The 27,371-nt window shown below is 41.5% G+C and overlaps 1 protein-coding gene across 6 annotated transcripts in view; it reads left to right on the top strand.

Annotated features, from left to right (window-relative positions):
- exoc6 (exocyst complex component 6) overlaps window positions 1–27,371 on the top strand; it is a 122,633-nt gene that overhangs the window by 42,923 nt on the left and 52,339 nt on the right. For all 6 annotated transcript variants that reach the window (XM_039787526.1, XM_039787524.1, XM_039787528.1 and 3 more), the window contains exons 2-9: window positions 12,755–12,926; window positions 16,387–16,434; window positions 16,628–16,718; window positions 17,435–17,480; window positions 22,512–22,565; window positions 23,582–23,732; window positions 23,918–24,073; window positions 25,949–26,017. In XM_039787526.1, coding sequence (XP_039643460.1) covers window positions 12,755–12,926; window positions 16,387–16,434; window positions 16,628–16,718; window positions 17,435–17,480; window positions 22,512–22,565; window positions 23,582–23,732; window positions 23,918–24,073; window positions 25,949–26,017 — 787 coding nt within the window. The remainder of the gene's footprint in view (window positions 1–12,754; window positions 12,927–16,386; window positions 16,435–16,627; window positions 16,719–17,434; window positions 17,481–22,511; window positions 22,566–23,581; window positions 23,733–23,917; window positions 24,074–25,948; window positions 26,018–27,371) is intronic.

The raw sequence follows: 27,371 nt of genomic DNA, 5'->3' as shown, positions 1-27,371 counted from the left end.
CAGGCCAGCATTGGCAACTCGAGCCGGCATCGGCATCTCCGCCGGTACGGCAACTCAGGCCGGGCTAACACGGCATCTCCGCCGGTATGGCAACTCAGGCCGGGCTAACACGGCATCTCCATCTGGAAATAGAAAACAAATGCAGTAATCTGTCCCCAAACAGCATGGGAAATACTTCCAGCAACTAAATCTCGGCCTCACCGCCATACGCTGCTCAGGCCAGCAACGCAACCAAACAAATCCCGCCCATAGATCAGCCTCTGTACGTCGCACTGCATCCTGCCCAGTATAATGAACATAGAAAATGCCATAAGAACGAAATACTCCATACTGTAGTGATAGGCCTAAACCCCCAAAAACGAGAGCGAACCAATTCCCAGCGAACGCAAGCTAAAGAAATCCCAGCCATTTTAACGTCCTCCGCACGTCATCCGGCGCAGGCGATCTGCCCAGCATAATCTTCAAATGAATGAAGAACATAAAATAGAAAATGCCATATGAACGAAATGCTCCGGAACGTAGGGATGAAACCCCCGGAAAACAGAATGAACTAAGTCCCGTAGGCAGAACGGTGTGCACGGCCGGCAAACAAAGGCAAATAAAACACGGCAACTCAGGACGGAGGCAGGTAAAGCCAAATAGAGACGAGTCAACCCTCGGCATCTCGGCAACAACGTCACAATCGTCAGGACGGACCTGAGACGCCCAGATAAGCTGCAAGAGAGCAGCCTCCATCTGAACATTAGACCTGATAACTAGAGGAACGCGAGCTTTGATGAGACTACTTAAATGATAGCTACCCAAGTTAGACCGGGACCCTCGGTAGTATAAGGTGAGGAAGCTAGCATGCCTGAGTGATCAGTAGTTATAGAAGGTAAGAACATGCGTCAGACCGTCGTCCCCACCAACACTGGTACTACCATAAACTTGTTTTACCGCTTTAGCCGCGCTCACACTTTGGAGCACAGCCGTATTCGCCATCAACGTCCAACAACATCTGCAGCTGCTACACCGCACAAGCAGCAGAGCGCCATGAGAGGTACTCTGCATCAGCGCCTTACTCAACGCTACAAAGAAATAACGGAGGCAGACATGCTGAGCACTGTCCAGAAGCCAGGTTACCAACCTAGCACTAAACCTGCAGAAAATAGTTCCTTCTCAGGTTTCTTATATTTAGCTAACACTTTGCACTATTTTATGACACTTTATTAAGCATTTCTTACTTATTCTTTAATTTTGCACCTTAATGTTAAGAGATAATTGTTAAGTGTTCATTGTGATTTTAGACCTGTTTACATTGTAATTATTTGAGTGTTTTCCATGGTTGTGTTGACATTTCTGCTTTTATAACCGAGGGGATTATAATCAGAGCAGGGTTAAGTTTAAAATAAAAATGTTTAAATTTAATATATTTCTCTCCTGGTCCTTATTTTAAATAGGTCATAAAAATATCAATAATTATCGATATCGACTGATATGAAAAACGTATATCGTGATACAGTTTTCAACCATATCGCCCAGCCCTAGTTGGACGTACGAAAACCAACTTGTCTATGCGAGAATGACCGTTCTTGCATGCTATCCGATTAATATGCAAGCATTCATGTATGAAAATTGCATCCCGAAATTAATATGACACATGCCTACATCCCACGAATGTAACATACTTCATAGGATAATTCCATGACGGTTCAATAGAACGCAAGGCGATTTACACCCATTACTATATCCATCATGACGGCTAGCTACATGAGCTCGGAAGAGAGTCATGAGAGCGGCGTGCGCAGTCCCGTGGGTCTGTGCACGTTCATTATGCATGTTCATCATGCCAATTATTTAATTCCGGGTGGGATTATTGAGAATATAAAAATGTGACGTCGTAGACAAGGACCTTTTCAGTGGTCGGGCTGGTCAGGTGATACACCCCAAAACGAATTACCTTTTGCAATACCTTTTGCAGGTATTAAAGGAAAACAAAGTCCCCGCTGACTCATTACAGCATTAATGGTAGGGAACCCCCAGACACAACGCAACCGCGGATGAATCCAGTGATTAGACGCACCCGGAACTCTAGCCGCAACGAACCGGACCGCGTGCCCGGTGGCGGCACCATGAATGAACATTACTCAGCCCGACGAAACAACTTAGCTTTGAAGGGTTGAATGGTCCAACTGATGCGAACCCGCCGGTCCCCCTGCTGCGATGGAACCGACTGAAGGTGCGTTCAACGCTGATAGCTTAGCGTCGGGCGACAGGAGGCCGCTGCGGTCCGAGCAGTGCCGGGCGACGAGTCCCTAGTGCAGCGGAAAAGCCGCTAGACAGGAACAAGATGAGAGAGAAGTCCTCCAGGATAGACATCAGCAGCTACCAACCGAGATGCGCCGTGAAAGGTGAAGCAAAACGACGTCTTCCTGAAATGACGTCTTCCTGAAATGACAGCTGATAGCACAGGGAGAGAAGCAGCTTTTAAAACAGTGATGTAACGCTGTGATTGGCCTATGGGATCCTTGCCCGATCCTGATTGGATTATCAGAAGGTGAACGCCTCCAGCCCTGATTCGCTTAGGAGGGACTGATTACTTGTTAGGTCTTCCTTTTAGAATTTGCGCTGAGCTACATTCCTTTGTTCCTCTTCCATGTACATTGTATTTGGCATTCTTAGCACACAATTTGTGTTGTCCAGTAAACTGGGACTATAATTTGGGAGGATTGTACAATTTTAAGAACATATCCTAATTGTACAATCCTCCCAAATGATAGTCTTAGTTCACTGGACCAGTAACTATCTAGTGATGTAGGCTACTGTACATTCATGTAACAACAGGGAGAGGACACATCAATGGTTTTTGACCTTATATATTGCTGGGGGGGAAATAACTGATGAATATACTCTGTTCCATTCATGTTTACAGTGTGCATGGAATTTATCACTTAATTATCTTTATAGTTTCTAGATTTTAGAGTCCAATTTCTTCAGTGTCTTTATTTTCTATGTCCATACATATGAGGGAGTAAGGCATATAATATGTAGAGAAGGAGACTCGTCCTCTATTAAAAAAAAAACATACAAAAATAAAACAAACGCAAAAAAAAGTGTGGCAGATAATAGCGGACAGACTGAATGATAGTCTAAAAATATACATTTATGAACTACTGCTCTTAACTGAAAGCATTCAATGACTGTCATTTGCAAAAACTAACAGTTGTACACTTTGCATTAAAAGCGAGCAGTGGAAGTTAATATGACTTAGGAAATTTATATTGTAGCCCGTGAGAGAGAGGGAGAGGAACAGAGTGAAAGAGATATTTATGCATCATATTCTAGCGTTATAGAAAATGTATCTTCATGGTAAATTTCCTGAGTAACATTATCTTCTGCTCACTTTTAAGGCAAAGAGTACAACTGTTAATTTGTGCAAATCATTAGTAGCCTAATCCTTGAATGGTATGATTATGACGGTTTCAGTTCAGAGCAGTGGTCCGTTAATGTATATATTTAGGCTACAATTACGCATTCAGTCGATCCGTGATCGCCTGCCTCGCTTTCTCTCGCTGTTTCATTACAGTGGCTGTGTTTCTTTTCTTTTTATACAAATACTGTGTTTCACGTCATCATACTTTCACAAGAAGCTGCTGCTCACTCTGTATAAAGTACACTGTACTCTGTATGTACAATGCGTATTCTCCATTTTGGCATCAGTAAATCTGTGATCGACCTCGCGGTCTTTTGAGAAAAGCCGTGGACGCGCATCTATCTGAATTACTTCAGCCTGGCTCAACCTAGTCGCTCCTCCTCAGCCTGGCTTGGCCTTTGTGAAACGCACCAAGCCAGGATGCACAGATTAGACTAGGTCAAGCCTCGCTTTATCAGTTATCCTGGATTTATATATTCTGCTTTTGTGAAACAGGCCCCTGGACCCTATTTTCCTATGTTTTTTTATCTAAGTGACTGATGGGAACAACTATCTTTGACATTGGTCTGGTATTGACCCTGCAGTCGGCAGACAGCGAAACAAGCTACAATGCAAGTCCATAGGGCAACTGTCTGTCTGACAACATTCTGGAAAGGATTTCTAAGGAGGTCGGCCTTTCTGTTAAAGAGTAAGATCCTTTTTTTAAACATAAAAACATTCGTGAAATTGCGTTCGCTAAAACCAGAATTCAATAAACACTCAATGGTGTTTTAAGCCCTTCGTCTCCTTCCATTGCCTAATCCTAGTGCTAGAGAGGTTGGGGGCTTAAAACACAGATAAACTCAATGAACAGTCATTTTAGCATTGTAAAATACACTTCATTGAAAGTCGACAGAAACTAAATAAAACTATGAAAAGTTGTTTTGGGTCATATTTCCACGTTTTGGTTGAAATCAACACATTGTTTACTGATTTACATGTGAAAATATGTTTGCTCGATACATGCTAACAGGCCTGTAACAATTCAAAATTTTGCTGGACAATTAATTTTCTCATAAATAATTGTGATTAACAATATAATTGTCTCTTTTAGTGAAATAATACATTTTTTCATTTATTTATTAGTTTTTCAAACAAATTAAAGTTTAAATGAATCCCAGGATACATATTTTGTATTCATCACTGTTGTGTGACCCAGATAAGCAGGTTCACAGCCTATGAAGTAAACAACTCCTCTCTATGATCATTTATATATCAGAAGACATTGTATTGTTTGCTTAAATGAACAAAAAAATTTAAAATAGAACATTTATTCCAATCAATAAAAAACAAAGCATCAATTATAAACAAAAAACAGCATGTTTAATTTCTCTGGCTTTAGATGGCTACAGCCCAGGGTGTTTAGAGTGACAACTGCCGCTAGCCTAGCTTTAGCTCAACAGTCCGACCAATAATCACTTATTTAATTACAATTTGGCACATCTAAACAACATCAACAATTACCATCAACAGTCATACCCCCACCTGGAACTACGTTAGCATAACGGCCATCTCCGCTACAGCATCGTCATTTACGGTATCGTTACTAATTAAACAAAGCACCAGAGTAGATTAAACCCCACAGACGGACTAACTAGCTACATTACTTAAACACATGTAAAGGTGCTTTGGTGGATTTTCAACGTTCGAAAGCCGACTGGACTTGCAACTGCGGGTGGGGCGTCTTCTGGTATAAATCCATCATATCGTAGGCTAGCTAACGTTACCGTTAGGTGATGCTACGCTGGTATTGCAAACGTGTGATGGATCTAAACAATAGTTTGACCAATCTCATTTAAAAAAAAAAAAAGAAGCTCTAATCCTTTAATTGCGGTTCTACAAAATAACCGCGGTTATGTAAAATAATTGCAGTTAGACGATTATTTAATAATTGTTACAGGCCTACACGCTAAGTATCCATCCATCCATCTTCGTCCGCTTATCTGGTATCGGGTCACGGGGGGAGCAGCTCCAGCAGGGGACCCCAAATTTCCCTGTCCCGAGCCACATTAACCAGCTCCGACTGGGGGATCCCGAGGCGTTCCCAGGCCAGGTTGGAAATATAATCCCTCCACCTAGTCCTGGGTCTTCCCCGAGGCCTCCTCCCAGCTGGACATGCCTGGAACACCTCCCTAGGGAGGCGCCCAGGGGGCATCCTTACCAGATGCCTGAACTGCCTCAACTGGCTCCTTTCAACGCGAAGGAGCAGCGGCTCCGCTCCGAGCTCCTCACAGATGACTGAGCTTCTCACCCTATCTTTAAGGGAGACGCCAGCCACCCTCCTGAGGAAACCCGTTTCGGCCGCTTGTACCCTGGATCTCGTTGTTTCGGTCGTGACCCAGCCTTCATGACCATAGGTGAGGGTAGGAACGAAAACTGACCGGTAGATCGAGAGCTTTGCCTTCTGGCTCAGCTCTCTTTTCGTCACAACGGTGCGATAAATTGAATGTAATACCGCCCCCGCTGCGCCGATTCTCCGACCAATCTCCCGCTCCATTGTCCCCTCACTCGTGAACAAGAACCCAAGGTATTTGAACTCCTTCACTTGGGGTAAGGACTCATTCCTTACCTGGAGTAGGCACTCGCCTGCGAACCGATCCAGTGAGTGCTGAAGGTCACAGGCCGATGATGCCATCAGGATCACATCATCTGCAAAGAGCAGCGATGAGATCCCCAGCACACCGAACTGCAACCCCTCCCCACCCCGACTACGCCTTGATATCCTGTCCATAAATATTACAAACAGGATTGGTGACAAAGCACAGCCCTGGTGGAGGGCCAACCCTCACCTGAAACGAGTCAGACGTACTGCCGAGAACCCGGACACAGCTCTCGCTTTGGTTGTACAGAGATTGGATGGCCCTGAGAAGAGACCCCCTCACCCCATACTCCCGCAGCAACTCCCACAGTATCTCCCGGGGGACCCGGTCATACGCCTTCTACAAATCCACGAAACACACGTAGACCGGATGGGCATACTCCCAGGCTCCCTCCAGGATCCTTGCAAGAGTGAAGATCTGGTCCATTGTTCCACGACCAGGACGGAATCCGCATTGTTCCTCTTCAATCTGAGGTTTGACTATCGGCCGAACCCTCTTGTCCAGCACCTTGGAGTAGACTTTACCAGGGAGGCTGAGAAGTGTGATACCCATGTAATTGGCACACACCCTCTGGTTCCCCTTTTTGAAAAGGGCAACCACCACCCAGGTCTGCCACTCCTTTGGCACTGTCCCAGACTATCATGCAATGTTGAAGAGGCGTGTCAACCAAGACAGCCCCTACACACCCAGAGCCTTGAGCATTTCTGGATGGATCTCATCAATCCCAGGGTCTTTGCCACTGTGGAGTTGTTTGACTACATCAGTGACTTCCGCCTGGGAAATTGACAACAATCCCCCATCATCCTCCAGCTCTGCCTCTAACATAGAGGGTGTATTAGTCGGATTCAGGAGTTCCTCAAAGTGCTCCTTCCACCACCCTATTACCTCCTCAGCTGAGGTCAGCAATGTCCCATCCTTACTGTACACCGCTTGGATGGTTCCCCGCTTCCCCCTCCTGAGGTGGCGAACGGTTTTCCAGAAGCACCTTGGTGCCGAGCGAAAGTCCTTCTCTGTCTTCTCCAAACTTCTCCCACACCCGCTGCTTTGCCTTTTTCCATGGCAGAGGCTGCAGCCCTTCGGGCCCTTCGGTACCCTGCAACTGCCTTCGGAGTCCTCTGGGATAACATATCCCGGAAAGACTCCTTCTTCAGTCGGACGGCTTCCCTGACCACTGGTGTCCACCATGGTGTTCGTGGGTTACTGCCCCTTTAGGCACCTAAGACCACAGCTCCTCGCCGCAGCTTCAGCAATGGAAACTTTGACCATTGTCCACTCGGGTTCAATGCCCCCAGCCTCCACAGGGATGCACAAAAAGCTCAGCCGGAGGTGTGAGTTGAAAGTCTGTCGGACAGGGGCCTCCTCCAGTGCACCTAACGTCCTTGCATCCGCTGCCTCTCCACGAATGAAGCGAGGTCGTTTATCGATATGTTCAATGATGCGTTACATGACCCATTCCTTCTGTAAAGACGTGCCTGTGTTTGGATCTCTCCTCCGCGCAGCCCCGCCCCCATTCACACACACGGCTCACCTGCAACATGGAGAGACATAGCGCCGCCGGTCCGAACTGCTGACATTTGTCTACAGTTTTAATTGTTATTAACACAGCTGTATATTGCAGGGCTCTAGAGTGCGACCAAAATTTGAAAGGGTGCGACTTACAAAAATCCTCGATGCAAAATTACTTGCCTTGAAGGTTCATTAAATCATTGTTACCAAACGTTGTATCGCTGACGGTGTTTCTACACGGAGCATTATTACTGTCGCACAGACGCGGCTCAGTCTGCTGCTGGCGACACATGCCAGAGTGTAAATAGCGAGGGGCTAAGAGACAGGCTGGAGAAAACGACAGAAAGTGTCCAACGTTTGGAATCAGTTCAAACGTAATTAAAACAAAAACTCTGTACAGTGTGTCTACTGCAAAATCAAACTAGCTTACCACGATAATAGCACGATGTCAGTGCTTCAGCATCTCAACAGAAAACATGGAGTCTAACTTAATCATCCATTCCACGAAGAGGACCGACTAAAGTAAATCACAGAGTCGTATGGACGATGAAACTACACCAAACACAACAACTACCAAAATCAAAGACAAGAAAATACGTAGTGGTGACCACAATTTGATCTAAAGAGCTGACGCGTTGACTGTCCCTTCAGAAAAACAGCTGATTGTTGCGCATCTCTCTTTTCTTTTTTTTTTGGAGAAACAGCTGATCAACGATCTAATGGCATAAGTGTAACAGAGCTGTGTGACATTATAATCAAATATATAAATGAAAATAGGTTGAGTATAACTAATATTTACATATAGGCCTACTGTTTATACAGATCAGTGTCAGGTTGAAACTTGTAGTTATGAAAGTTAAGTTGCACAACTTAATGTAATGTTTGTGTATGTTTAATTCTTTAAAAACAATGTAATATGGCACTTAAATGCACTTAATATGTTTAGTTTTTTGAGAGATGATATTGTAAGCAATGTAGGCAATACAAATGTTGCTTTTTTCCAAAAATTTTGCTTTTTTTCCCTAGTTTTGGTTGTTTAAAAACGCCAAAAAAAATGATCCGATTACTTGATCGATAAAGTGCTAGATTAATCGATTACAAAAAGAATCGATAGCTGCAGCCCAAGTTGTTTATATCGATATGGTTTAATGTTGCGTCACATGACCCATTCCTTCTGTAAAGCCGTGCCTGTGTTTTGATCTCTCCTCCGCGCAGCCCCGCCCCCATTCACTCACACACACGGCAACATGGAGAGAGACAGCGCCGCCGGTCCAAACTGCTGACATTTGTCTACAGTTTTAATTGTTATTATCACAGCTGTATATTGTTAAGTATGAGAGGGAAACCTGTATTGGTACCAGTGTTTCCGCTGGTAACTCTGTTATTGCGGCCGCCACGTGGAAAAACACATTAGAAGTTATTAAATGCAACTAACTTCAGTTTGTTGAGTAATAGCGTGTAAGACGGAGCCTGCTGGATCATCGGATCAGCGACGATATATATACACTACCAGTCAAAGGTTTTAGAACACCCCACATTTTTTTTTTTTATTGAAGTTTTAGCAGTTCATGTCCAATGAATAGCTTGTAATGGTACAAAGGTAAGTGGTGAACTGCCTGAGGTTAAAAAAAAAAAGTAAGGTTACCCAAAACTGAAAAATAATGTACATTTCAGTATTTTACAAAAAGGCCTTTTTCAGAGAACAAGAAATAGGTTAACAACATAAAGCTGTTCTGCAGCAATGGAGGTTGATCATGCTTTGAAAGTTGGTGCTACCAATTCCCACAGGTGTTCACACTTGTCTGGATTACTTACAACCCCCTCTGTTTGTATAAAAGTATTTTTGGAACACACTGTGGTACCATACCCTCGTGAGCATTATTTGAACAGTATTGTACTGTAGAAAGTAGTGTGTTGCTATAAAAATGGCGGGAAAAAGGCAATTAACAATGGAAGAGAGACAGACCATCATTACACTTAAGAATGTTGGTCTTTCCTACAGAGAAATTGCGAAGAAAGTCAAGGTGTCAGTGAGTACAGTATTCTTCACCATCAAAAGGCACTTAGAAACTGGGGGAAACTCTGACAGGAAGAGGTCTGGCAGACCCGCAGGCGTAGGGAGGTAAACTCCAACATAGTGGCGCTCAGCCGGGGGCTTGTGAGTATCCTCACACCCACCTGGCGCCTCACACCCTGGGCAGCTGCGGAGAAGAAAAGAGTCCAACCCCTATCCAGGAGTATGGTTCCAGAACCGAGACTGTGCGTGAGATAAAACCCCCCCCCCCCGGCCCCCCCCCCCGCCCCCCCCCGCCCCCCCCCGCCCCCCCCGGGCCGCGGCGGGGGGGGGGGGGGGCCCCCCCCGCCCCCGCGCCGGCCGGCCGGGGCGGGGGCGGGGGGGGGGCCCCGCCCCCCCCCCCCCCCCCCGCGGCGCCCCCCCCCCCCCCCCCCCCCCCTCTCCCGTTTTGGGCCCCGGGTTTTTTTTTTTTTGTTCCCCCCCCCTTTTTTGGGGGTGTCCCCCCCGGCTCCATGGCAAACCCGGCCACCAGACGCTCGCTGACGAGCCCTCCATCTGGGCCTGGCTCCAGACTGGGGGCCATGGCTTCCTCCGGGCAGGGTCACTCTATCTCTTCCTTGGTCACTCATAGGGTTTTTGAACCATTCTTCGTCTAGCCCCTCACCTGAGACCACTTTGCCTTGGGAGACCCTACCAGGAGCACAAAGCTCGAGACAACACAGCCCTCAGGTTCATAGGGACACACAAACCTCTCCACCACGATAAGGTGATGGTTCCCGGAGAGGCTACACGCTAAGTATTGTTTTTTTAGATGGAGTCTGGTGGCTTTAGCGCTAGCAACCTCAGAGCTGTTTCTGGTTAAACAGAAAGGTCTCAAAGAGGTTTTAAAAAGGCCTATATCTGTAGGGATCCTTTTCATAATGTTGTCAGACACTTAGAATAACATTTTGACCCAGTAGCAAAAGAAAAGGACTTTTAGTGGACCAAACTGACTATGCTCATTTGCCCCATAGGGTTACATTGCAGCCCTGTCAGCTTTCACGCTTAATACTGGACCATTTTCAAAGATTGTTGTTCCTATCAGTCACTTACACACAAAACATAGGACAATAGGGTCCAGGTTTTAAAAAAAGAAGGTAGTAACCTCAACCACTATAGATAATGAACTCAGAACAAAAGGCTCCTGCTCTCTCTGGTGACCTATACTGTGTTTTAATGTAGCTGAATTCACGATGTTGTTGATTTCACTTTTTTTTGTCCTTTTTTTTGTTTGTCAGAAAAATGACAAGTAGGAAATAGTGATTTAATTGCGGCCCACCACGTTTACTAGCAGTCATTCTAAAGCTGCTGTGCTGTAATCAAGCCAGGTTTTTAAGAAAAAAAGCCATAAAAAAAACAAACTGAGAGAAAAAGATATATTTACAAATGTACTGTTTAATGTGGACATACTCTGAGTTTATACTGAAGGCAAGCTAAGACTTTCTCTGTGCAGTAAGATGCAGCAATGTCCTTACATTTGACTATAACCATTATAAATTGTCAGAACAAGTTGAATGTTCAGTGTTTTATGCTTATTTTAAGATTTAAAGAGAGTCACACTTCAATTCTTCTCATGTCTGATCTGCTTCTCTAAAACAAGTAATACTATTGTACTTGATAAGAACCATGATCTGCCTATGATTTTATATTATATTAGAATTGTCTATTTTCTGTCTCTATCGCTGCAGGTGACCTGTACTGAATGCCTGAAAGACCGAAACATCCATGTAGTGCTTAGCTAAAAATACAGTACAAAGCTGAATTTGGATGCACAGAAAAATACTTGTACACCTATTTAGACAGATGAATCTACAGCCTGCCAACAACCCTAACATATACCTATCTGGGAATCCAGAATTTAGAAAAAAAATGTTAACATAAAAAATTACAACATATGGGCTATAACATCTATTTTTCAGTTTTGATTGAGTTGTTTTTTGGATTACAATACATTATGTGACACATTAACATAATCAATTGTATGAAAATGCTCTCTAGAATAAGATATATGTTTTGTGTAAACTATAAAGAAATAGTGCAAGCTATAAAGAAATAGGCTAACACCAAAAAGAAGCTGGCTTAGAGAGGTGCTGCTGCTATAAAGTCTCTTTAGCTTGATTCTTTATACATGTTGGCTCAGTGGAGCTATTGTAGTGGCACTTGTGAAAATAGTTTAGTTTAGAATTTGTAGTTTTTGATTAGGGGTGTGCCATATCATATCGTTGACATTTACAATAATACCGGTAGAATTTTCAATATCATGATATGATGAATATGATAATATGATATCAGATTTGTGACTGAAGAAGTTGGATAGGTGCATCCCTAACTTTTAGATTTCGGTTGTTGAATGTAAATAGAGATGGTCTTCAGGAGGTTTCAACCAGAATTTGCATTTTGGTGTCTTATAGAGAGTAATATTGATTAGTGCAGCTTTAGTATTTCTAAAACATGAGCAACCTTCATTGGAATGAATGTAAAGAAAGTCTCAGTTTCTCGTAGGTTTGTCATTTGACCACTTAGTTTTGTTTGAAACTGCTCAGTGAACTACATCTCTCGTCTCACACAATTTACGTCACCTTGCTTAATGCTCAACTTGCTCGCTAGCTAGCTAGCTTAGCTCTGTGCCACAACACACACAACATTCTCTTACCTGATGTGTTTTATCCAGTGAAGTTTTATCAGACTTCCTAGCTTCAGCGAGATGTCATCCGTGTAACTTTGGAGTGTGTAGTCTTTCTAATTACATAATTGTCTTATAATTTAACAGTTTAACAATAAACTGAGACTTTCTTGACTTGCAAAATTATCTTTTAAACTGACAAACGTCATATATGTAATTCATGGCTCAATTCAAACGGGATAAAAATAAATCTTTCCCCAGTCACTACTGTTCATATTCTTCCAGAATTAAGGTCCCATGTCGATCCACCGGAAGGGGAGGGACTTCGCCTCTCTATAGCATACAATGACCAACACTCGCAACAAAGTTGTGTCAGCTTTTCCTGGCTGTTAAGTGCAGCTGCCTTAAGGAACCTCCATTAGGCTGCTGATGGACATAATCAATTGTCATTCTTACAGTTCTGTCTCGATTTTTGCCATCTTTCCTTTGCTGCCTTACCCTCACCTCCTTGTCTCTCCTAGGTCTATTTACGATGACCAGCCCAATGCCCACAAGCGCTTCATGGAAAAGCTGGATGCCAGGATAAGGAACCATGACCGTGAGATTGAGAAGATGTGCAATTTCCACCACCAAGGCTTTGTGGATGCCATCACAGAGCTCCTCAAAGTCCGTGCTGATGCTGAGAAACTTATGGTAAGAGACATTATTGTAAAAATGACTACAGGCCAGAAGAGGCAATAGCAGGACAGTTCGGTCTTCAACATACATTGGCTGCCAAATCTTAAAATATAGTGGCCATTTGAGCTCCAACAGACTTCCAACTAGATTGTTAAAGCATCAAATTGATTATGTTTTTCCATTATGGAAACATTTATTATCTTCAATAAAATCATGTTTCAGACACATTTAGAGGGCTTTTTATATTTGCACTATATTCGTTTATTATTAGTTGGAAAAATGCTTTAGCGAAATTGTCCTCATTACAGGGTAGCCTGTGTGTGCCCATGTGCATGCACCGCTTGCGTTGTAATGGTAAAATGTATTTATCATTTATCATCTTGACTTACTTCAGTGCACTGTGGCACAGTCCTCCCAAACTGGTGTGAAAGAAATATTTTGTTTTTAAAGCATATTTAAATAGGGATAGGTGATATGGAAAGTATCCTCTACAGAATATATCATTTTATAAAACATTTTCGATTTACGGTATATTTTGACGCAATAAAAGATGTGTTCTTAATCCATTATGTTATCTATCTGACAAATCAAGATATTTGATCTAATTGATGGAAAAATTATATGAAAATCCAACAATACCATAAAGAAGTCCTGCCCATTGATTTAAAACATTACCCACGATTGCTTAATACAACCAGCTACCAAAATACAGATAAATGGCAAAACGTAAGCAATTGGCAAATGTGTATGATCTTAGGCCTATATATCATCATATTGCCCATAATATTATTATATTATCAAATATAGCATTGTGATTTGTTTTCAAATATAACTTGTTTTATATATTTGCTAGTTATTTGAAAACATCATGTAACTGATTGAAAATAATGAATAAGTATATGAGTAAATAAGTAGTGCAGTGAAGGTTTTGATTAATAGTTGAGTGTCTGACTTCACCCGTTGATAACACCACTGCAATTCCAGATGCATGTATTGTAAGTATCATGTTTTAATTTTTAAATCAATTCTATTTTACCCACACACATTTTTCTTGTATTTGCTTTGTCAGAGAGTAATGGTAGGCTACACCCAAATGGAATGATATCCCGGTACTTAAAATTTTTTTTTTTTGCCCTGTCTCATTACTGAATATGAGACTACTGCTGTGCAATCGCCATATTCTTTCATATTGAGCAGCGATCACAGTTAGCAGAAGGTTTGCAGTGGAGATATCCGATGGGCTGGGATATAAAATACTAAGCATCTCTATTGGCTAAAGTGTGGCAAGCTACTGACGTGTGAGGCAGCTCCATGACCCCGAGTTTGCATGAATTAGGCTACATCTACACTACTACGCTTTGGTTTAAAAACAAATGTATTTTGCTACGTTTACGCGTCACGTCCACACTATTACGGTGTTTTCGAGATCCTAAAATAGAGACATTTGGAAACACTACTGTTATGGTTTGAAAACTCTGGAAAACTTTGTAGTCCAGAGGGGCTCAGACAGAGACCTTTAGAAAAGACGCAATGCACGTCAGTCAGTTTTATCAATTAAGTAGGCTTACATACTTTCAGTAACATTTAGGAGTGCTAAATCAAACGCGTCTGCTGTCAATCCTTGAAGACGTTTCACCTCTCATTCAAACTCAACGGAAGAAGCTTTTCAGATGACAATTAAGACCTTTTCAATAATTGATATTAAATCCAGTTGTCTTTGATTTAGCACTTCTAAATAGGGCTGTTCTCTGTAATGGGACAAGTTAGCTTATAGCAACAGACACGGTCACATAATGAATAGGTCATAGGTAGGGCTGCACGGTATGAGGAAAATATCTAATTGCAATTATTTTGACTGATATTGCGATTGTGATATGATTCACGATAATGGATGGAATGATCATTTTCATTGGAAAAATATTGACATTAAAATGATTATAGTGTGATTTTTGGGAGGAACTGTTTTCTTTTTTTATTCTGTAGGGTACGATTTGTAGTCTGGGACTTCTCTGCAGCACTTTAAACATTAATTCAGAATGGTGTGACACATATTTTTCCTTTAACAAATATTTGGCGATTTGGATAATGCACTAGTCCATATTGCAATTTGGATAAAATTGCAATACATTGTGCCGTCCTAGTCACAGGTTCTACTTCCTGGTAGCTGACCAGTGGAACATTATGTCGATTTACATAACAGTTTTGGTTAAGTTTAGTGATTATGTAGTTGGTCCCCCTCGTTTGGAAGCTGCACTGTTGAAAGGATTGTCATCTAAAAGCCGACTGGTCAATTGGGTCATGGCTCTCAGCCGTGTGACAAGAGCCGAGAGTTCAAAAATCCCCATCCAGAATCGAGAAGTTTGTCACTGAATCTGTGAGAAAGAGCCTGTCACAAGCCATTAAACCCCATGAAAGGCCCAGTGCACCGATGATGGGTTCAGGTCCTCGCTGCCTGGGTAATCTGAATTTGCCTGCCTTTGTCCTTGCCCCTTCATGGACAATGAGCTGATTACAATGCTGAGCAACTGCAGCGAGGGAGGTAGAGAGGGAAAAGAGAGGGCATGAAGAGGGGGAGCAGACAGAGAGTGGAAGGACAGATAGACACGTGACAGCATGTCCTGTTTAGCCATACATTCTAAAAAATAAAAAAAGGATTCAACTATCAAAATTTAAAAAACATGAAGAAATTTAAGTGCTGCCTATGAAAATGCCATGAAATAAAATTTGACTTGAGTCGTTTAAACAGAGGTGAGTACTCTGTCACAGAAACCTTAACATGCCAACGATGGGTGAACATTTTCAGCACCTTCACCCTAATCACAATAAGAGGAAGACCTTTGATTTATCTTGCATGATATCTTAATATCCCAAACCGTTTGTGTTTTCAACATGCAGCAGTGTCCCATTGCAGTTTTAAAAGATAAGGCCTATTTGTTTTACATGTTTCCCTTTATTGTCAACAAATCTAATGAGAAGACTAAATCCAACAATCTGTTAGTCTGTCTCTGGTTATGGCTCTCAGCCCCAAGCCCAATGATTCCTACTGAAGACCTAAATCTTTGTAATTGTAATTGATCAGTAATTTTCAGCTGGTCACTGTAGTTTTTAGCCAACGTTACTCAAACAGGAAAAAGTCCATTTGTTGGGAACTATTTTCAGCAGCGGATTAATCCACATGTATGGCTCTAGTGAGTATTTACAGCATCAGGACGGTGTTTGTCGGATTAAGTAAGAATAAAATACAGTATGTATGTATGTTCATTATAATGAAGAAACATGGCGCCAGTGCAACAGTGTGGCTCATTGATGTGTTTTAATAGTTTTTAACAGTGGAGCTCTATGGAAAAGAGCAGAGGAATAAGACACATGGTATTTGCAATAAAGAAAAATGTGTGGGAACCATGGGTAGAGTAAAAAACAATAAACCAAGATTCTGAGGCTGTACAGTTAAACTGATGTCTGTTTGTTTTGAAAGGGTCAAGTGACGGACACTAATCGAAGACTACAAGAGGCTGGGAGGGAGGTAGGTCCAAGTATGCGTGTATGCATGAATGTGCAGAAGACAAAAAGTGCTTTTTACTGTGCTGTCAGGACACATGCCTGCTCGTTCACTGCAAAGACAGTTCTGAATTCGACATGACCGTTGTTTCACCCAGTAGTTAGCAGTGGTGGCCCCTGTCTCATAGTTTCCTTCCATTGTGTGTCTCTTCCCTCAGGTGACGGCTCAGACAGAAGAGGTGATTCGCTGTCGGATCCAGCAGAGGAACATGGCCACCACTGTAGAGAAGCTCCAGCTCTGTATACCAGGTACCACAGCCCTTGTGTAACCAATGTGATGGCCACTTTAATTCTAGTTAGGGCTGCTCAATTATGGGAAAAATCCGGTTACACTTTACTTGAAGGTATCTACATAAGAGTGACATGACACTGTCATGAACGTGTCATAAACATTTTAAACAGTCATAAACGTTTATGACATAACTATTCTTTTAGTAAGTGTCAGTTTCAGTTTTTGTCATGACAAGTTATGGTTAGGGTTCATGTGTCATGACGGTGTCATGTCACTCATATGTAGATAACTTCAAGTAAAGTGTTACCAAAAATCCTTATCACGATTATTTTAGTAAATATTGAAATCAAGATTATTTAGCACGATTACTTTTAGTAAACTTTTAGAAAGATGTTGCAATTATTGAGCTCCAAGTTAGGAGCCGAAATCCTAATCACGATTAAAAATTGATTTATTGCACAGCCCTATTTCTAGTGTTAATGAGAAATGTTCACCTCAGGGTGCCACTGGAGCCCATCGTTAACCTGAAATATTTTGTGGTTTGGCCCTATTATCTTGGGTTGGACTAAGGACATTTTTTGGTAGAACATTTTGGTCCATTATGTTTTGAATATACCTATCTGTATCTTTGTATACACAGTAAATTTGTTTTTTTAGGAGCAAAAGTGAGTGAAATTCTTGAACCAACAAACCCTGCTACAGATCCCGTTTTCTGTCTTCTTTTCTTTTGCAGTGCTAGAAATGTACAGCAAACTAAAGGAGCAGCTGGAGTCCAAAAGGTACCCATCTCACAAAGCATTTCATCACAACGTAACTGATGTATAACTGTGATATCAAAAACAACTTACAAGAATTTTGAGATTCTGAAAGTTCCCATATTCTGAAAGAGTAACTTCACCCAGTCTAATAATCTGGCTTGCCCTAGTGGTGACAACATCCTCTTCCCCACCCTGTGCAACTGTGATGTACTGTTGCACTATAGTGCTATTCTACTTGTGAGCTCGGAACTCAGACAACCTTTGAGTACCCCAAGCTCAAAATCCAACATGGCTGCCCCCTGCATCAACAGTTGTAGTAACATACAGTTATTAGCACTTCTGTCTATTTGAAACTTCTATCTGTGGACATGTTGCGCTGTTTGTATGCACAAACACAACAACAGCATAATGCATTGTTATCAACTGGTATTGCCAACAATTGCTAACTTGGCTAGAGCTAAACCCACAATAGGAAAATCCGACTAAATGGAACCCATTCAAGTCGGGTGTGACGTCATTCCCCACCATATCCGCTGGGTGCGGTTGCAAATATATCAGACCAGCTGTGATGTAGCGTGGTTCTATAGCACTACAGTACATTGCTGCTGCACAGGTTTTGGAAAAAGCATGTTGTTGCCACTTGTTGGTAGGGGGCGTGGCCAAAGGTTCAACATCATTATACCTTTCAACCCTTTAGAGGCTAGTGCAGCTATTTTTATGTCCTTCTTCCAAAATCTAGTGTGGACTAAAGCCCAGTCCCAGACCAAAGATTCATCACGAGACAAAACCGTTTTAGAACATCGCAGAGAAAAGTTGCAGCGGTCTGAACCGGCCCGTCTCAGCTCGACTCAAACCAGCTGATGGTGTTGCTGCGACTCAGCTGGTCGAGTCTCCAGAGGCTGCTTTTAGAACCTGTTTCAACAGCAAATAGAAAAGTCAGCTTGTAAAGTCAGCTACAATAAAATTATCAATAATCTATTTCATTTATGTTACAAACTGTTAGCGGAGGCTCAATGTGCGCCTGCAAGCATGTACGGTCGAGTGACTGAAGAGAGGGAGGACCTAGGACAAAGCTGTAAATCAGAGAAATAAAAACGTGTTTTCACTGATTCATCACTAGAAATGAAACTGTAGCGAGCATCTCACTATCACTAATGTTATCCACATTCATATTTAGACGCAAAAATTGATAAATCCAGCTACAAAAAGCCTGGAAGTTTGGACGGAAGAACAAAGAATCATTGCTAGGGAGATGATACAACGTCTCGTTGGTGTGAACTGGCAGCTTTAACAACACTGCAGACCAGCGTGTTGCGAGTAGTTGCAAGTTTCAACTCGTCTTGTTGCAAATCTTTGGTCTGAACTGGGCTTTACTCTTAACAGCAGCTGAAAATTTAGGTTTTGCTGACATCACTGTTGGGTGTAAAAGAGTAACATCAGATGTAACAGACTTCATGTCTGATCAAACCCAACCATACCCATCAAATGTTTAAATTAGTGAATTCATTTTGTTATTCTTGTGGTCATTTACATCCGCCATCCCCCATGGAATTATTCAGATACAGTACATTAATCAACAACAAACTGATCATTCCAATATGTGAACCCTAAACCACCTAGAAGAACATATTGACCTCATACAAATATGACTAGCCTACATACTGTTTAGGTAGATCCCAGGAGGTCCAACAATGAAAATGAACAATAATAATAACAATGTTGTAAATGAAATATGCACATAACTATGAACATAATAATCAATTTAAAACAAACTTACTTCAAACTAACTTCCTGTTTACAAATGATTTCATTTCCAAACAGTGCACTAAAATGTGTTTCTGAAAACAATTTAGGCGAGAAATAGGCAAAACAGTAAACAAATCTTGGTTTATATTTAATCAGCACTGTCTAGTTTTACAGTTCAATCAGAGTCCGGTCTGACTTTGAGAAAGAGAGAGAGGGTCAGCCGTCTCCTTTGATCTGCTGCTGTACTATTTGTGTCTGTGTGCGGAAGTACGTTCTGTAGTTCAAGCAACAGGCCCTAGGGCCAGCTACAAACCACCAAGTTTTGCATCATGTGGTCATTCTGCTGGCCAGTGAGTAGGCAGATCATGGCACTGGTAAGATGGAGGGAGTTTAACCATAGTTAGTACAAGCATTTTGTGGGGAAAAAAGGAGTGAATGTCCCACAAATTGCAACAGAAAATCTGACAAATGCTCATTACTCATAAAAGTCTCCTCTATAACATATGAAAAGTCCCAAGAGATCCAAGTGGTGGAAACTACTTTGGACTTTTGATATGTTATAAATGACACACTTGTGTGACTAGAACTGTTGCAATTTTGTGTGGGGTCATCTTGTAAAATGCCTGTACGAAATTAATTTACACATACTACCAACATTATTATGATCGAAAGCTGGGTGAATATCTGCAAAGTATCCCTTGAAATTACTTCTACGTAAATCAATGTGTCACTAAATCAATGGACAAAAACTATACACTATACATCTTTCTGTTGTCCATTCTAAAGAAGTGTTTTTTAGCTAGACAGAAAAAGCTCAGTAATCTAGCCCCCTACCAAAAGAGTCTTCAAAAGCAACCAGGATTCATAATGAAGGTTTCCACTGCGATGTGGTTTTGACTGAACTTTATTTTTACCCCATGAACTTTATGTTTGGGCTCAACATTATTTTTACCCAGTGAACTTTATGTCTGGTCCTATTTACATGCCTATCGGTATGAAGAGGGGAGGGCAGTTCACTTTGGACAGTAAAATAATGACCCTTTCTTGTTCATTACTGTGTACCAAAGGAAGAGGCTATTCACTCGCAGGACAATTGACCCTCAGTGTGCCCTTGTTCACAACAAGGCCCCCTCACTGCAGCTCTGTCACGGCCCACAGCCAATCCAAGGCAATTAGACCATGCCGGCCACCTTGTGGGATTTGTGTGTGTGTGGAGCGTACTTGAAGCACTAATGACATAGCCTATACACTTAGAATGAATTGGAATGAGTTTGTTTGCCGCAAATGCACATTGTTATACGTACTGTATGTGCCAATGCCCAGGTCACATTCTGTTCAATGCCCTGCCACTTGCAGTCTTTGAGTCCTCCGTCCTGGTAATCTGCACTCTGCCAAACTTTTTCACTGTACAGTTTATGAGGCTGCCTTCTGTTCGTGTGTATACAACACATTTTACACTCACTGACCGACCAATTAGATCCCTTCACAGTCTGCCTATCAGCCTAATGATGGGAGCTCAGCACACTGACCCAAGGCTGAACCCTTGTGATATGTGCACTAGGGTTGTACCAAATACTTTGAAGCTTCATTCATAACATTGACATTCAAATTCTAAATCAAGATATAATTATATAATTTTTTAAAATATATTTTGCATGTCTAGTCATTCTTTTTAAACTTGGCATTTCTGCACAGTTGCAGATAAAGATTAGGCTACATTAATAGTATTAGTATATTGTATAATTTTAATGCAGTAGTGACTGCGCAGGATTGTTGTCTCCAGGTGCTCAGGTTTCCTCCCACCGTGCTTTTTTTTGTTTAGATGATTAAAATGCAGAGGTTACATTCTTATGTGTAAATGTACTTGGCAAATAAAGGAAATATTATATGGCCAAGGGTGTAATTATTTAATCATTATTGTATGCCCTTATTGGATTAGCCTGCTGCCTACATGTATTTATGTTGATAAAACTGACAAGTTCTATTCTTTAAATTTTTTTTGATTTCATAAAAAAAATACTTACTTACTTACTCTAAAACTTATTCCAAGAAGCAGAACCGGGGATATCAACTTTTTTTATTTCACACATTCTTCTTCCTTAGCTGTGTTCAAAACCGTTCCCTGTCATGGAAATAGTGCACTATATAGTGTGTTCGCCATTCTGTAGTGGTTTTCAAATTCTCCACGGTTAATTTCATTCACTATATAGTCCACTATAAAATACCCACAAAGCACAGCTAATTTGAGTGTACATATGATGTACCCTACATTTTACTCCCGTATACCACAATGCAAAGCGGCCTTCATTTTTAAACATTGGAAATGTAACATGCAACTTATACACAACCTTTTTTTCCCTTCTGGGTGCTCGGTTTGTTTCAGGGACGTATTAGAAGTATTTTGGGTTCGGTTTGATTACATGATGCTGACTGCTTTCCGTCACACAAATAACGGGCACATCTCCTGACGCAAGTCACGCAACAATGTTTTCAGTGAGTGTCCGAAATCTGGTTTGGTCGTTCACTATATAGTTCACTATTTAATAAACACTATATAGGGAATAGTGAGTGAGTCAATGAGAGAACGCTTTCAAACACAGCTCTTGTTAAAACGTGGCACCATTACCCACAATGCAACTGACCACCAACAGTTCAGTCAGTTTCTTGTGTCTTATGCTAGTAGTGGCTATCATGGAGCCTTGAGCCTGCAGCATAGATGAGAAGTGGGCCCCAGAGCTCCACCGTTCTTGCACCCCCAGTATGCAGTAGTACTCCCCAACACCTGGAAACACACTGGCCTTCCAATGTAAGTGATGGTAGATAAAATCCACAGTACTCGTTCCGTGTGAAAAAATGTATTCCAAGTTTATCTGAAGATAAAATTAGCAGTCTGAGAAAGACAAATCAAGTGGGTATCTTGCAAAGTGAATTGCTTTTTAGTATGAAATTCCTTTTTTTGTGGTTCCCCGGACAGTGTTTCGTTGCTGATCTGCAGTGGAGATTGATTTGACTAACTCATACTGCAGATAAAATAAACTATATATAAAGAATATATTTTTGCACGAACGAGGACTGTATTTTGTCATCCCATTAGGAAGGAATCTCCTAAATTAGGAAGGGGTCTCCTTATGGCCAGTATGAATGCGAGGAATGAATACAGTGAGCAAAAACTGCTTAGGTGTTCCTGTGGGCACCTGCTTATTGTTGAGAAATTGAAATTGTGAACCTGTCCTTTTAATGGTTATGGTTAAAGAAGCCAAAGCTGTGATTGCATCTTAACTGAAGCTATACTGTTTGTCTATGCAGATACTATGCTGCGTTAAAAACCATGGAGCAGCTGGAGAAGGTCTTCATCCCCAGGTAGGATTATACCATCAAGGTTCTTGAAGTACAACTCCACTGAAATTCTTTTGAGTAAATATGATATTTACCCCCTGTACGCTTCCAAGATGGCTCTGAAAAGTTCGTAGCTTGGTTCTAGACTGCTTGGATTCACCGTAGAATCCCATCGTTGGCTCAGAGTTATAGCAAAAACCCATGTTACAATATTAGAAATCTCTCAAACCACAGCAGGATCTACTTCACTGGTGATGCTCACTGTCTCAAACAATCCTCACTTCAAACAATAAATCATTAAAATGATATATATATTTAAATAATATAATATAAACATATATATATTAGTTCCCCTGAAGAAGAGGGCACCAATATGAAACTGAAACTGTACAAAATCATGATTTATTTTCGATTCAATTTTACAGGTTGCTCCTGATAATAATAAAAAAAAAAATTAATTTCTATAACACTTTTCTTAACAAGGTTACAAAGTGCTTTCCAGATAAAAACAGCAGATCAAATCCAAGAACAACACAAGTAAATTACAAAAACACCCAGAGGTAGCATAATATATAAAACACCAATATAGCCCGGCTGACAGTAATGTTGCCTGGGTTTTAGTAGCATGACACTGATGGCTAAATGGTCTCATTATTGTATTCTGTTCATTTGCCAGCTGTTGTATTGCTTTCTTTTTCATATAAAATTAGACAACGCTGGTTAAATTAGATTAGGCATGGGCCGGTTACCAGTTTCAAGGTATACCGCGGTTTGAAAAAGTCAAGGACAGAAAGTGCAGTTCAGAAATCCCTCTCCCTGCCAGTGTACGGTGTGCTCAAAAATAAAATTCCTTGTGTTCAATGGGGGAAAATTTTGTTTCGTTTTTTACCCCGACATAATAAAAAAATAACCCATTTTAAAGCTCTATTTTTGCTTAAGGTTATCATACCGTCAGAATCGTATACTAGCCTATGCCTAGATTAGATAGAACTTTTGGAAGTGGACGCACAACTGGACTGGTTCTGCTGTGTCTTCTGCAGGGTGAGTCAGTACAGGTTCTGTCAGATCATGGCTGAAAACCTGCCCAGGCTAAGAGAGGAGATCAAGGAGATCTCCATGTCAGACCTCAAGGACTTCCTGGAGAGCATCAGAAAACACTCGGACAAGGTTGGAGAGACCGCCATGAGACAGGTATGACAGTTAGTGTTTAAAACATATTCCAACAATAGATGGGAAAAGGTATTAACTGTATCAGCTTATTGATGTGTGTGTGTGTGTGTGTGTGTGTGTGTGTGTGTGTGTGTGTGTGTGTGTGTGTGTGTGTGTGTGTGTGTGTGTGTGTGTGTGTGTGTGTGTGTGTGTGTGTGTGTGTCCAGGCACAGCAGCACAGGACCTTTAACAGTGCCGTAGCCAAGCAGGCCAGTATAGGCCACTACACCAAGCCTGTGTACTTTCTCAACGGACAAACACACACTCAAAACGGCCTGATGATCGACGACGACACAGGAGATGATGAGGAAGCAGATGAAGAGGTATGGAAAAATGACGTGTATTTGGTCGTGACAGAAGGTGATCATACAGAAATAATTGTATTCATCTTTTCCTAAACTGGGATTCATTTGTTGCCTCAGACAACAGGGTGGTTAGTTTACTCTGTGATAGCAGCTAAATGTCAATAGAAAATGCAGGTGGAGTTGAGTTTGAGTCTGTTATATAAACTAGTGCAGTTCCCATTCAAAAACAGATGGACCTCGTGTGGCTGGTTAGCTCAGTTGGTAGAGCAGGCGCACACACCAAATAAAAACCCCTCTCTCTCCCCTCCCAAACTCATCCCTACAACCTATTACATCAAATAGTTATTAATTTCTTACACTGCACTAACTTTTATTCTTATATATGTATCTTATTCTAATTTAGCCAGTTTTTTTATTTTCTATCTCTTTTTAAACTCTTGCTCTTTGATGTTTTATGTAAAGCACTTTGAATTGCCTTATTGCTGAATGGTGCTATAGAAATAAAGCTGCCTTGCCTTGCCCTACAACCTCCAGCCTGTCAGTCAGTCACCAGAGCATAGAGAACACTGTTGTGCCTGTCTCAGAAGAAGTGAAACCGCACCTTGGCCGCTTTCGCCTCGCCATTAAGATTATATTGCAGCAAACGCTGTCTGCATGAAGATCTGCAAACCGTAACCACACTTGCGACTGCTTTACCTACATTGCCGTGACTCACTGTGACCTAAACAAACCGCTGAGGCGACGTAGTTCGTGCCGTCTGCACCACACCTGTGTGTGTGTGTGTGTGTGTGTGTGTGTGTGTGTGTGTGTGTGTGTGTCAGAGCCCTGCTCTCTGTCAACATGCAGAGAGGACAGATATGCGCACACTTACGCGCCCTCAGGTATCATAATTTGGATTTAGATTTAATGTAAATCGGTCCTTAGTAGTACCGACGTTGTTGGGTCAGTACCCAAAAAAGTACCGTGTTCAATTCCCAACCCTAACCATCATAAGACCCCAAACTTTCCCAAATGGAAAAAAATATAATATTTTGATAAATAGATCAGGACAACCAGGATGCAAAAGAAATACAACTATGTAAAGCAATTACATAAGTTGAAGTCTGGAGGTCCAAAATCGATTTCTGAAATATCCAAAAGACACAAGTGAGTTGATTTAGAGAAAGTGTTGTATTTTGGTTCACTACAGTAAAACTAAAAGCAGTTTTTCCAAGTTCAGACCAAGCTGGTGGAACATGACGTAAATTTAAGTTTATGCTGATAATGCTTCTCTTTCACTCTTCACTTTTTTTCTTCATAATTTGAATGCAGGGCTTTTACTGTGCAGTATTAATAGTTTTACTATTAATAGTTAATAGTTTTACTTCTGAAAATATATCCGCCCCTGGAAAACCCAAGAGTACCCAAGAACACATGTGACTATCATTGCCACTGTTTCATCACACCCCCGACCGGCCCGTCAGACACCGCCTACCAAGAGTCTGGGTCTGCCGAGGTTTCTTCCTAAAAGGGAGTTTTTCCTCGCCACTGTCGCAATAGCCACTGCTAATGCTTGCTCTTGAGGGAATTACTGTAATTGTTGGGGTTTTTGGAATTTATAGAGTGTGGTCTAGACCTACTCTATCTGTAAAGTGTCTCGAGATAACTCTGTTATGATTTGATACTATAAATAAAATTGAATTGAACTGAACACGCGGCTACTCGCAGTCAGAAACTGGTGAAATACACTTAGCGTGTAGGTTTTCATTTCCAAATAGGCATATTAGTTCCTTGCTTTGACATGACCACTGTGGTTATATAGCAGCAAGGACGCAAAAAATGCAGCCTGCAGCATTGCAGAATGAATATAGAGAAATGTTAAAGAAATATTTTTTTCTCATCTGTGTCTAACAGATTCTTACAGCTCAAGACCTGGTGGACTTCTCACCTGTCTACAGGTGTTTACACATTTACACTGTGCTGGTAGGTGTCTCTCTCTCTCTCTCTCTCTCTCTCTCACACACACACACACACACACACACACACACACACACACACACACCACACACACACACACACACACACACACACACACACACACACACACACACACACACACACAATTATTCCAAAAATGTAACATGATGAATAAATGACCTCCTCACTGGGCATTTATGTAGCACCTCTGCTCTAATGTACCAGCCCTCTCTGTACTGGTCACTGCACCACATGTACTAAAAGGTTTACTGACATGTTAGAGGGCTCAAGCACAAACGGGTTCAAATCCAAGTCCATCACAGCAGAACAGTAACATCATATTGATCCAAGGCCTATTCATACTGAATACTACATTTCTCTGTTCATTTGAGTTTGATGAGCTGCCTTTAGCTATGCTGTTACAGTAGTGCCATAGCTCAAATAATATTATATATAGTACTCTATATTTCATTTTCCTTTCCAACAATTCTTTGAATATATTATTATTATTATTTGTATTATAAATACTAGATAGATAGATAGTTTTGTTGTCATTGCATATCTCTACACAACGAAATTAAGATGACATCAATCACTCATTTAGCAGCATAACGGTAGAAGGATAAAAAGTGACACTGTCAGCAGCAGTTAATAGATAAATATATAGAGTATAGTACATACATAATATATAGTACAGTGCCCGTTTAAAACGTGCCTATTTGGAACAGGCCGATTGCTTGGCCTCCTGTATTGCTGCTTGCAGCTTTCTCCAGAACCATTGTACCCCAAAATTACAAAGCACTTAATATGCAACCACACGATATATACTGACTTACTGTGTACTTCTACTTTGGAGGAAAACATTGTATTACTACATTTCACCTGACAGAGAAATGTTACAAAATATCAGAGTTAAAATGTAGAGTAATCACAGACATTTGCCTGTCATGTGCCACCAAACTGGCCCGTTATGAGAGCCAATCAACAAAAATATGCATTAATCAACCACCACCAGAACTGGGCCGAGTACAGAGACTGACTCAGCCGGCTCCGGCAATGTGAGGGTGTGTGGTTGAGAGAGAGAGAGAGAGAGAGAGAGAGAGAGAGAGAGAGAGAGAGAGAGAGAGAGAGAGAGAGAGAGAGAGAGAGAGAGAGAGAGAGAGAGAGAGAATGGGGGGAGAAGGTAGATGGCAATGAAGAGAATTTTTGTTTTAAGTACTGTACATTTTAGTGTTGACTTTTTCATCAACGATATTGCATGTTGATATTGGCACAACGAAGGCGGTGCTGTCTCATCATTGTTATCGTTAATGAATTTATCACTTCTGCAGAGGTATGAATTTCCAAACAGGCTTAGTGG

This window comes from Perca fluviatilis, chromosome 21 (assembly GCF_010015445.1).
Source record: "Perca fluviatilis chromosome 21, GENO_Pfluv_1.0, whole genome shotgun sequence".
Taxonomy (NCBI): domain Eukaryota; kingdom Metazoa; phylum Chordata; class Actinopteri; order Perciformes; family Percidae; genus Perca; species Perca fluviatilis.
The sequence above is the reverse complement of the archived record's forward strand: the minus strand, read 5'-3'. Positions and strand labels throughout refer to the sequence as shown.